Source organism: Perna viridis, chromosome 7 (genome assembly GCF_037379345.1).
Source record: "Perna viridis isolate PV_CMFRI_1.1 ecotype Kerala chromosome 7, ASM3737934v1, whole genome shotgun sequence".
Lineage (NCBI taxonomy): Eukaryota > Metazoa > Mollusca > Bivalvia > Mytilida > Mytilidae > Perna > Perna viridis.
The window spans coordinates 25,824,624-25,837,358 of record NC_142451.1 but is presented as its reverse complement, the minus strand read 5'-3'; the positions used below and the strand labels follow the sequence as shown (position 1 = coordinate 25,837,358).

General features: G+C 31.8%; 1 protein-coding gene across 1 annotated transcript; it reads left to right on the top strand.

The window, feature by feature from the left end:
- Positions 1 to 5,938: 5,938 nt before the first annotated feature.
- LOC148611997 (uncharacterized) lies at positions 5,939 to 11,114 on the top strand. Its single transcript, XM_088595350.1, has 5 exons — positions 5,939 to 6,306; positions 7,514 to 8,033; positions 9,014 to 9,129; positions 9,833 to 10,042; positions 10,317 to 11,114. Exons 3-5 carry the CDS (start codon positions 9,127 to 9,129, stop codon positions 10,467 to 10,469), a joined length of 366 nt encoding a protein of 121 aa, XP_088451476.1. The 5' UTR covers positions 5,939 to 6,306; positions 7,514 to 8,033; positions 9,014 to 9,126; the 3' UTR covers positions 10,470 to 11,114.
- The last annotated feature ends 1,621 nt before the right edge of the window (positions 11,115 to 12,735 follow it).

Below are 12,735 nucleotides of genomic sequence, written 5' to 3'. Positions count from 1 at the left end.
TAAATAATTTATGATTATATAAGAAATAATTCATGCACTTTGATGTATTACGTTTCGAAACGTTTTAATGTCGTGACCCGAAAAGAAAAGTTAGTATTATTTCTCTTGATTGTGGTTAACCTGACTGCCACTTAACATTGTTCAGAATATCAAACAGGTGTTTAATTAGTACTGCATGTAGTGTTTAGGTTACATTGTATTATGATAAACTGCTAACTGAACAACAATTATAAAATTTGCATAATTTACATGAAGAATATTGAATGTAATATATGCTGATATTACAAACAGATGCCGTCTAGTGGTCTAGTTGAAGTGTTTTCACATTAATTTGAACTATATTTATACAATATAATCATCAATTAGCATATACAAACCTTTCCAATCGGGCTTAACACTTGTATATTTCGTGTTGGTTCTGTATTAACTAGATTGGTCGTAACATTGAAATATGTAAATGGTATTGATGTCTCGTGTATTTTTTTCTGCCAAGCAATACTTATCTTAATATAAGATTTTGAGATAAGTAGATGTTTTAAATTCATTTGTTTTTCTTTGAGATATTTTATACAAATCTATACCTTTGAATAAATAATCACCCTACTGAAACTATGTGTTCAATCTAAATATCTTGGAAATTGTTTAAAGAAAAACAATATACATGAATATTGTATGTCCTCCATTTGCAACCTTGACACAAACTAATAGATACAAGTGAAAAAGCGAATACTAAGAAACAATTACAATGACAAGTGTACTAAGACGAAACTGCTGGACACAATGAATATAAAACATACAGTTGAGTCCAACAAAATTACCTTGATTTTTTTTTTATATCCGACAAGTTGCAATATCAAGATAACCAATCTTTCTTTTCAGGAAGTGAATGTCATCGCAACATAGAGTATTTATGAAAAGTACATGATGGCAAACTGTCTATTTTTTGCGTTTGTGAAAAGTGGTTGACAAGCTTTTAATATTTTCATATTTCAAATATCTTAAGTACGTATTTACGGTAAAAAACGAAACAAAAATAGTTTGTGTTGCTTGTTCTAAAGTCTAATGTAATAGAAATGTGTTGATCCAAATTCTTGTTACTCCTCTTTGTATACATCTAAAATATTTCAATTAGATTCAATGGTAATTAAGAAGAACGAGTAAAAAAAAAACGAAAAAGATTCAATTAAGACGATCAATGAAAAACGGAAACCTAAAAATAACGCAATGAATGCAGATCCGTCGTCGATTATAAAAAAAAATATATGAAGCTTCTGTTATGGATCGAAATTTTATATTAATTAATAGTAAATAACAACAAATTGAAGGTTTAATAATGAGTGAAAGATAAATATCGCAATATATCAACGCGAGTTATTGAATAACAACATCATAACAATCGAGCCTCGACGAGTTTGTTGTGATGTTGGAATCAAACAAAGAGATTCCGTCACCAACAATATAGGGAGAACAACGTTAGAAACGCCACTTCTCAATGCCGCTTTTGACTAATCAGTTTTTCTAGAAAATGACACAAACACACAACAACCATTCGCAACGGCAAAATCTTTCATATCACTTAATCATATCACATTGGCCATGGTGTCCGAGTTGCTCATTTGCTTTTGTTACTTTGTATGTATGATTTTAGTTACTTTATGTTCTTTGTTGTGTATGTCTGTTTTCCATGTCTGGTCTTTGTCCCTGGATTACATTCTTTTGATTACCGCTATAACCATGGTTCCATTGATTACTCTTTGATTACCGCTATAACCTTGGTTCCCTTGATTACTCTTTCGCAAATATCTCGACATAAAAGAAGTACATAAACAAGCAATGTATTAAACAAGTACGTTATCGTATTTTTATATGGACCTAAAATGTTTTCTAAATTAAATTAACGCCCAATCATATGGTATTTTCAGTGATTATACGTTTTTGTAATGGTGCTTTAATGTTTGCATATACCACAATTAGCCTTTTTCTTTCCAATAAAAATGCTTGAAGACTAATTTGGCGCACCTCAATGATATGCTAATGTTCTATTCGAACCTTTGTTTGGTTAAATGATACAATTTATCTTATAAGCAATGTTTGCTGATTTTTGCAACTTTTCATTTATGATTACTTTTACACCCCAACAAAGCGTGGCATTAGAAGTAGGTACCTTTTAAACTAAAATATAATTGTTAACAGCATTTTTCAGATCGAAATGCTTAGCACCATACTAAAATTACAACAAAATACTGCTAAGTTTTTTTTTTAAATATAAAAAAATGAAATAAAACATATTCAAAAATATTAAATAAATGCAAAAAATTACGTCTTCTCGAATGTCCTCACTTTTCTGCTGTACGATCTATCTCTTCTATAAATAAACAAGTAAAAGTGCGCAATGTAAGATAATTGGTCAAACTTACTCAATCCGAAACGGACAGAACGATTAAAGTACTCATAACAGTCATGTGCTTTGGTGTAATGGTTGTCCACATAATCATTAAAATGATTGATACAAAATATTCTTACACAAATATCAGTTTGCTATTCATGTAGGATCTAAAATTAGAATCTACTACACATGCGTAACCATTAATTTTTTTTTATTTTGAAGGGCAAAAAGAAGAAAAGAATATTTGAGAAGGTTTATGAATTTAATCATTTATCCAAAGACTCAAATACCAATGTGTTGTTCCTTCGTGTTCATTTGATAGAAATAAAAAAAAAATATGCAGTACGTGTGCACCCTTGAAAATCAGTTGACCATTTCACTCAAGCATTTTTATTGCTTATAAAGTTAATCTATAATAAAAATAATAGTTGCGTTATCCAAAGACATAAAAAATGTATTTTGTTTAAGTAAAACAGTCGATTGCATATGGTATCGTTCTTACTCGTACCTATTGATATGAAGAGCATTTCAAATTCAATTAATCACAAATTTATAGACCTTATCTTCACAACAAACACAGAAACTCCATTGACGTATATATATATTTTATAGTTTTTTTTTAATTTATGGTACTATTTGCTTTTTTCACTACAAATGATTTTTATACCCTCAACTTGCACGGTTGGTTAGTTAGAAATATAGGGGTGTCCTTTTCCCCCTTCTTCCTTCCCAAATTTATTTTCTTCCGTAATTCAGTGAGGTTGCATTGTAATATAGGAATGTCCATATTACAATTCCCCCTTTCTTCCTTTCCACATTTATTTCCTTCTGTAATGCGGTGAGGTATCATCTTTTCATCCGTTTCTTCTCCTGCACTTGCGAGTGGAGTTTGATGAAACTTTTACAGAATCTTCATTACATATATACAATGTACACTTCTTATTTCACATTTGTCCCATATCAGTTGGATGTTTCATGTGGCAAAATATTGACTTTAAAACGGGAGTACTAATTTCTTATCCGTTACCCCGTTACATCACTGAATTTTAATAAAATGATATATTTCCATTGTTCAACTTCTATTCTAGATTTTGAACCAAATTAAATTTGAGTACAAAAAGTACTTGTCATCAAATAGGGAATCAAATTAGTGAGATTGGTCAGATTTTATTTCTTGTTTATGTTTTTTTTATTTTAATTTTTACAGATTTTGAATTCAGAAAACAACTACCATTTATCTAAGCCTAATGTAATTACAACAGACTGCAGAAGTTCTTTAAAGAAACAACCTGGATTAACTTTTATCCCTTTCAATACTATTTCTCGTCCTGATTTAATTATGTAGAATCAAGTTATTCTATGATATGGCTTTGTGTCGAATAACTTGATTATATATTGTCAGAAAAAAAAAACTGCTGATTTTGGAACTATATAAACAATGATTTATTTGCATATTAAAGTCATTGTACGGTTGCTATACAAGATGTCAACTCAAAACCATTATTTAACAAATCGACTATTTTTCAATCGATCTTTTTCGAGCCAGCGTTGTTTTTCTTGTTATCTATTATGAGTAAAACAATGGCATCAGTACTAATGGTTTGTATTGCTGTATTTTGTTAAGATAATAAATTGGAAATTGAGTTTAAGTGTCGCTATGTCTTAAAACAGAAGCTTGTGATAAGTGATTCATGCCTTTCTTATTTCCAAATATGTTTGATTGAAAATTCTTCAGTAGGCTTCACAGGTACTATATTCAAAACAGAAAGTGCAAATGGAAGTTGCCAAACTGTATATATTAAAACTTTAAATGAAAATAAGACCATTGAAAAAGAAAAGAGGATAATGAATTGCATTGTTATAACGTAAAATGCGACAAATTTAGGTGCAAATTTTGTCTGTCTGAAAAAATGTCAGTAAACTCATTTTTGAGATGTGTCTGGATTCTCTGGCCATCGTAATTTTGAGTTTTATCGGTCAAGAAACATCGCAGAGTAAATGCATATAAATTAACTTTGTTCGGAGCATGTGACCACGTCAATGATTTGAAAAGCAGAGCAAAACAGTAAAAACGACAAGTTTCAAGGACTGTGATGTGTTCCATGAATCGGCTTGCACTATGTCACAACAAATAGTTCATAAACGAAATTTGCAACTTCGGGATTGAAACTCAATTTCACGCTGAAAAATAATTTTTACAAGGATGACAGAACTTCATAAAACATGTATGTATATTGCATAATATGAAGTAAAATGTGTGCCCATCTGCCCAACAATACTTTTTTCTAATTCATCTTTGCATTTATTGAAAATCTTTGAGCAGACTTTAAGTAAAATATGTACTTTCTGCAAAATTGGCGAAACAGGCTTGGTTTTGTTGCAGAACTTTTCGCCACTTAGATTGCAATTTAAGCTTCAAACAATAAATTTCTATTGTAATAATACCAAAACTGGTATAACAGAATATACTCCGTTAGATTTGAATTCAAATGGAGAGATATTAATATAAGTAACAAAGAATATAAACAGTATAATGTTTAATGCTCATAATCTTAATGCTTCACAACAACAAGAAGTTCCATTTTTCATAATGTTCAACTCTTGACATCGTTTGACTTGACCAGCTGACAAAAGCATGGTCATATATCCTTATTTTTGTTTTTTATTTACTTATTTGGTGAATGGCATCTTTAAACTGATGTCTGAAGTTTATTACTTCTCACAAATTGTTCTTCTTTTTGTATTCTTCAAAGTATGTAAGTTAAATTGGATATACCAATACTGAATCTTTCAAAACCGGAATGGAAAAATCGGTCGGATGATTTCCTCATTGCACTCAGAATATAATTTTAACATTTTGCCATGGAATAGACCTTTCTTAACAAAACGAAGGAATAATATCATTTATGAAAAGCATAACGGTTCGTTTACAAATTTGTAAGAATGGCAACTTAATCTTTACTTAGGCGGAAGTTTTTATGCTTAAAGTATCAAATCGTCATTAAACATGATAAAAAAGGAAACATTGATTAAAACCTATCAATGTAAAGAGTATTTCATTCGCATTTAAACCTAATCTAAAACTGGGTTCCTATTTGATGGAGATGTGGATCTATACCAGGCCACCTGACAGGCGTGGAAAAAGTCATTTTATATTAAAATGAAAATTGATGGTGTGCCAATGTTTTCTTTACAAATTTCACTTAATTATGATTAAAAAGTAATGAATACAAATTTTTACTTGCTAAAACCACCAATTTCCATGAAAAAACAGCCTATAAAGGACACATCACTATGGAAACATGCCATAAGCAATTTAACTTCTTACATAAATACCCATTGATTTGAATATGCTACTTATATGTAGTACAATCCATTAGTTTCAAATAAATCATTCTTCTTTTAAAAATCATGGGACATTCGTGCAGAGTCTTAAAATAATTGTTTGAAATTTGCCATTTTTTTTTACTTTCAATATGAGCAAGAGTTATCCTTCTTGCAAAGTTATCTCCATTCACAGAACTCTCCATTCATTGAAATAAAGCAAAAAAAAGTAAACAACAATGTAAAGTTTGAATCATGTCTTGCAATTTTTCCAAATCAGGGACAGAAGATTGTTCTGGCGATCTATTTCAAGTATCTTCACTATCATCAAAGAATCAGGCAATTATTTTGACCGAATCTGGTCCAATTACTTCCAATTTTTCCGTCTGTAACCATCATTTCAACTTTCTCATAAATCAAAATAGACTTTGTAGTTAACAAAAAAACGTGTGCCATACCGGACATTCTTTCGAATCATAGCAAAGAGAATAAAATATTTGGTGGATGGTTTGGGGTGAAAGCAGACCGAAACATATCTTTAGAGAAGGTACTCAAAGTACACGCAAAAACAGGAGTCATTGTTCCAGTTGTCACCCGTAAGTATGAAAACAACCAACAAAATAAGTCAGTTTTCTACATGTAAATATACATCTGTACTGTACCAAAACAACTGTATAATATTAAAGGCAACAGATACACCCCCTGAAACACTCAAGTACCCTGATTATTTAAGCGTGTTCTTGTGTTCATCGTGTACATGTATATCATGTGCATGGGGTCCTACTAAACAGCACCCAAGGAGAGAAATAGCACCCGAGGAGAATGAAAAACACCCGGGGAGTGATAAAAAGCGCCTAATGAGTAGTAAAAAGCGCATGAGATAAATAAAACTGTAAAAAAACACCCTGGATGATATACACATAGATCTGTAAATCAGTAGACATGAACAAAAAAGCAAAATAAAACCAAGAACGGTTGATGATTTTTTTTGGAATGAATTGAGAGAAAAAAACTTTGAAATTATTTTAACTGATACATACACCGTATTATGTTATCTCCGTTTCAAATTCAAATTATAATTATGTCATCTAACATACTAAGTAATTTGAGGATGATCAAAAGTTGTCTATTTTAAAATTATATTATACAATGTAGTTAATAATTATACTTGACTCGGGTTTAAACACACCACGTAGGACAAAATGCTGATAGATTTAGTACATTCTTGTATGATGTGTTATTGGATTTGTTTGTAATTCTAATAAAATCTTTTTAAATTAAACACAAAAAAAATCTTATATTCATTTGAAATGTTTATTTCCTCTTTCCATTTCAGATACTAGTACTTCATTAATTTGGAACAAATCACATAAAACTAAATGTTTATTTAATACCACAAATAGTTGACATAATTGATTCTGCCTGTACTTATATCTTCCCGGGTGCTTTTTATTGTCTCTGGAGCGCTTTTTATAACTCCTCGGGTGTTTTGTTCTCTTCTCGGGCATTTTTTAGTATGATTATGATTACTGTGTGCATACTTTCAACATGTATCTTGTACATTTAGCGTGTATTATACAACGTTTAATGTGTCAATTCATCGTGAAACATTCAATGATTTATATATTTAATTTAAAAATTTTAAAAATGTATATGGTTTTCAGGCCTGTCAAGCCTCATATGATTTCTTATTACACACAATAAAACACAAAATTACTGGTTTTCATTGCCAAAAAAGTACATGTATTTAGAATTATCACATCCAGACATACAATATGTATAGATTTGTTTTGTTTTCTTCAGCCATTTGTTCAAGATGCAGAAAGAACCTCTACTCTGGATCAGGATAATCTTCCGCTGGTACAGACTGTACCTTTAATGAGAAGAATACAGAAAATGAACCTGAGATATCTGTAAGATTGTTGTCTCTTCCGTAAAGTCGACGACGGAAGAGACACATCCTTAGGGCTAGAAACCAGAAATTAGCAAGACACGAAGTTGTAAGATCACTTGGTCAGAATGAGGTATTTATTGTAGCCGATTGGGCCATGAAATTTCTACCAAGGATGCTTAGAGAAGGCCAAATAGATTGGTTTGGAAAAAGGAATTTACACTGGCACATCACATTTGTAATCATCAAAAAAGACAAGGATCTGAAACATCTCACTCATGTGCACATCTTTGACGCGAGCCTGTCCCTTAAGATTTTGCCACCACAGCTGCAATTATAAGTTATGTTGTACATGGCATACCTTTCAAAGCAACAATAAAGAGAAATGTAAATGAAAGCAACAATGTTACAACAGCTCGTCAAATGAAACAGGTTTGTTATTGTTTGTTTGTTCGTTTGTTGGGGTCTAACGTCCGAGTAGCAATATTTCAGCTATATTCAGACGATGTACATGAAATGGACGATGAAATGAACATGAAATGGAAAATGGGATGGGACACAAGGATAATATGGTCAACAAATTTTGATTGCCACAAGATAAAAGGGAGGGATGGGCAATGTCGGGCAATTTAGCCTCCTGTGGCGGAACGCAAAGGTTCCTACTCCTATGGAATACCACAGCAGGGTTCTTTAACGTGCGAGGAACGCCCCCGGCTAGGTTTCTAAGCAATATTTAGTCGCCTTTTACGACAAGCTTAGCGCTGCTGCAGGCCTATTCTTTTGACTGCCGACAGTTAAAAATTTGCACTAGAAATGGTTTGTGTGACTTCTTTGACAGAATTGGGGAGATATATCATTTGGAAGACGACAATAATCAATTTAAAAATAGTTTTCGGAGCAATTTTAGCCTAAACTTGTACAAATGAAAACTTTGAAAGCTAGAAACACGACAAATCTTTCAAAATATGTTTTTTTTTTTTCATTTTATTTGTACATGATTGTTTATTTCAACTCTGTTCTAGAAATTAACACATAACCACTGTATTTTAAGCAATTGATTTCAACAACATTTATTACATTTAGGAAACATGGTATATCAAATGGAATAATTTTGAAGTAAATTTGATAGAGTGGCAATTTTCAAAATAGCTGTCATTTCCCTGACATTTTCTATGCTTGCTCGAATTTCAATTATATTTAGTTTTTTTATAGAAAACATAGTATCCTGACTTGAAAGGTGTTGTTGGAAAGTTGAACCAAGCAGCCATTTTCAATATGGCTAACCTTTTCCAGCAAATTTTTGCATTTGCCCGTATTTCAACGATATTTGGTTTTTGTGATAAACATGGTATCCTGAGTTGAATTGTGATGATGGATGGGTTAATACAAGTAATTAAATTTTATATTTTAAGTAAATTGATACAATGGAATAGCATAGCAAGTAAGATAGTTCCTGTGATGCAGTTTATTATCCATGAAGATTGAATATACCCGACGTTCAAAATAGTTGAAGCAGAAATAGTTGATGGTAATTATGCTTAAAAATAATTTCATCGTTAGAAATGATAACTCATTTTTATCAGTTTATTGTAGAAAAATAAACGGAGGTAAGGAATATTTCAAAGAGACAGCAACCCGACAATAGAGTAAAACCAAAGACCCCAAACTAAATTCAATGAATGGTGAGGAGTATTCAAACCCTGGGACGGATTGAACTCTAAAACATTTAGAGTGGTACATCAAAAGACACATGTAGTATAAATGAAATGTGGAAAATGACAACACACACACACACATAAGCCTAAGTCCTGACTTGATACAGTTCAAAAATGGTGTGGGGTTAAACAGTTCATTGGGATCCTAAGTCCCTACAGGCATAGTCAATGTGAATGCAATAATACATATTACAGCACATAGTAAAATTCAGTTTGAATGAAAAATGAATTCTTGAGTGAGTCAGTAGAATTTTAGATCATGTATTTCAAAGTGAATATTTTTTGGTCTTTCAATATCTTGTAAAATGTACATTTTGTGCAGTAAATGCTAATCACTGACAGAGTGGACATTTTCTTGTACTGTAGAAAAAAAATGAAATTACTGTAGATTCAGGAATTTGTTTTCTCTTACAATTTTATTGCATGCACTGACAACCTTTTTTTTTTTTTACATATTTTGGTCTTGTGTCCTGAAAGTTAATTTTGTAGGAATTTAATATGACAAATTAATTGCAGAACATAATGATGATGATGACCATGATGAAGATGATGCCGCTGATGATGATGATGATGATGATGATGATGATGATGGTGATGGCGATGGCGATGATGATAAAGATATTGAACCAGTTACTAAAAAAAGGAAAGACAGAAATGAAAGTTTTCCATTGTCCGGAGGAGGGATGTTCACGAACATTCAAGTATGCATCATCTCTTGATCAGCATGTATAATTAGGAAATTGTTTTATCAAAGAAGAAAAACTCAAACTTGCCGACAAAGCAAGGATTTGCTATGCAAGAAAGCTGTAAAAAGGAAATGTCTGTGCAATGTACTCAACATATGCCGTAAATGTTTGTGAAAACAATAGTGCCCATTGTGATAAGGGATTGGCATTTAAAGTCAATAAGCCGAAAACGATCTTTACCAAAAGGCTTTTTTGACTGATAAATTCAATGTTGGAAAGAAAACTGGGAGGAAAAAAGATCATTCTAAAGTTGAAGAGGAAATGAGGCTTACAAAAAGGATGGCATCAATAGATTTAGTCGGGCACTGTTTCTCACCACACAACAAGTGTCTCACTATTTCTCGAGACTAGCACAAAAGGGCAAAAAAAATGATGAATCAGACTTTAGAGCAGCCTTTTTTTATTAGGCACTAGCTGTTCCAATTTAAAAAGAGAAGTCATGAATGAATACTCTTGGATTTTTATACCCAAACTCCAAAGGTATACTATTTTACCCTCGTGTGTGTGTCTGTCCATGCGTCTGAAATGTTAGAATTTCTGTTGCACTTTTCTCAGCAACTACTTTGACAGCTTCTTGAAACTTGGTTTGCTTCATCTATAGGTGTTCCCCTATGGTGGGATATGTTTTCAGGTCTGCTGCACTTCAGGTCTTTGCCGACTTAGTGAATTGTTAAGCTTTTGCAGTAAAATTGGGTAAACTCTTGGCGCACTGTTCTCGGAAAGTATAAATCACAGCCAATAGAAACTTGGTATGTAGCATCTAGAGAGGTAGTATCATGAGTGAGCCGCCACTATAGATTTCTTGTCTCATTTAAATATTGCCTGTACCTATAGGAATCATTTTGGTGCGAACCATAGTCTTAAATCAGATCTTAGATATTTTTCAGGATGTTTTATTCTATTATACTTTAGTAAATCATTTTTTGCAGACTTTTTCTGTTTATTGAAAACTTAGGAGCAGGCAACATATGTCGTCCATGGAAGACTCCATGTGCATGTAGTTTATGGAGTAGTGCACTTTGAAACTTCTGAAATATACATTTAATAATAAAGCATCATATTATGTATTGATATGCAGCAAAAATAAATCAATGCATGTTGTTATTTGCATTAACAGGAAATTATATGTTTTTATTATGAGAAAAACTTGGAATTTCTTTGGTGTATGTATTCATCTGCATCGGCCTTGATTGTTTTATCTCAAGAATATAATTTCAAAACACCAATCTGTCCGTGGACAAAAAACAAATCTGAAATTTGACAATGATGTTATTACAGGCTGAAAAGGAATAGTTGGTACAGGCATTTCAAACAAAAGTACAAGGCGATCAAAATTGTATCGATAGACAAATGTGAAAGTTCATTGTCAATAACAAAATCCATTAAACAGACATACACAACACAAACCACATGAAGTACATGTAACAAAATTATAACACACAAAAACTAAAAATATAAATTAATCCACCAAAAACTTGGAGTATGTAACACAAGAAAAGAAAAGCTACAAGAAACAATCATTAATCATGCTTTTGGAAGCAACAGAATATCTTTGGACCAAAAATTGATATTTGAAAGAATTTAGTAGCATGCCTTTTTAGACATATTTCCCAATACTCTTAAGACATCTGTTATGCATATGTTTTTTTGCATTAATTGAAATCAGAGTAATTGTTAATTGCTCTAGTGTAGGAAATCAATTGGGGCAATATAAACACGATATGCAAGAGGTGATATGATATAGCATAAAATTATAATTTTGAAACTGAACTAGGGGAACTATTTTTGCATACTAAACATATGTCTCAATTTCATATTAGTTTGAGTACTTGACCTTGAGGTCAAAGATCAAGATAATCAAATTTGGTATGTGACACATTGCTTTCATGTGTTCTACCTTCATACTAAATACCAGAACACTAGGTCATAAGCCAAAAAAGTTCTAGCCTGAACAAGAAATTACTTTGTAAAATCCATTATTTGACCTTGAGGTCAAAGATTAATGTCAAATATCTACAAATATGGTATGTGACACATCACATTCATTTGTATTACCCACATGCCAAATTTCAAAATCCTAGGTCAAAATGTAAAACAAGTTCTAGCCTGGACTTGAAATGGCCTTGTAAAATCAAATATTTGACATTGAGGTCAAAGGCCAAGATCGAAAGTCATCTAATATGATATGCGACACATCAAAATCATATATTCTACCAACATGCCAAATATCAAAAACCTATATCAAAAGGTAAAAAACTTCTAGTCTGGACAAGAAATTGGCTGTCTGAATTCAAATATTTGACCTTGAGATCAAAGGTCAAGGTTGAAGGTCACCAAATTTGATATATGAAAAATTGCCTTCATGTTATCTACCGACATAGCAAATATCAAAAGTATATGTCCAATAGCAAAAATGTTATGGTCGGGGCACGATTTTTAAAAATATTGCTGAATCAGCATTCTTTGATAATTCAGAATCTTTATGTTTCAATCATGGTGGAATGCCCCATTGATTCTTTGTGCTGATTTATTAGATGAAGGTATGCTTTCTTCATGACAACTAATGATTTCTTGCAAATCATCGGGTATCAGGCTGACAAAAATTATTTTTGATCAATTTACTGCAAAATCTGATTTTTATTGCACAGCGTTACTTCATCAACAATAAAAAAA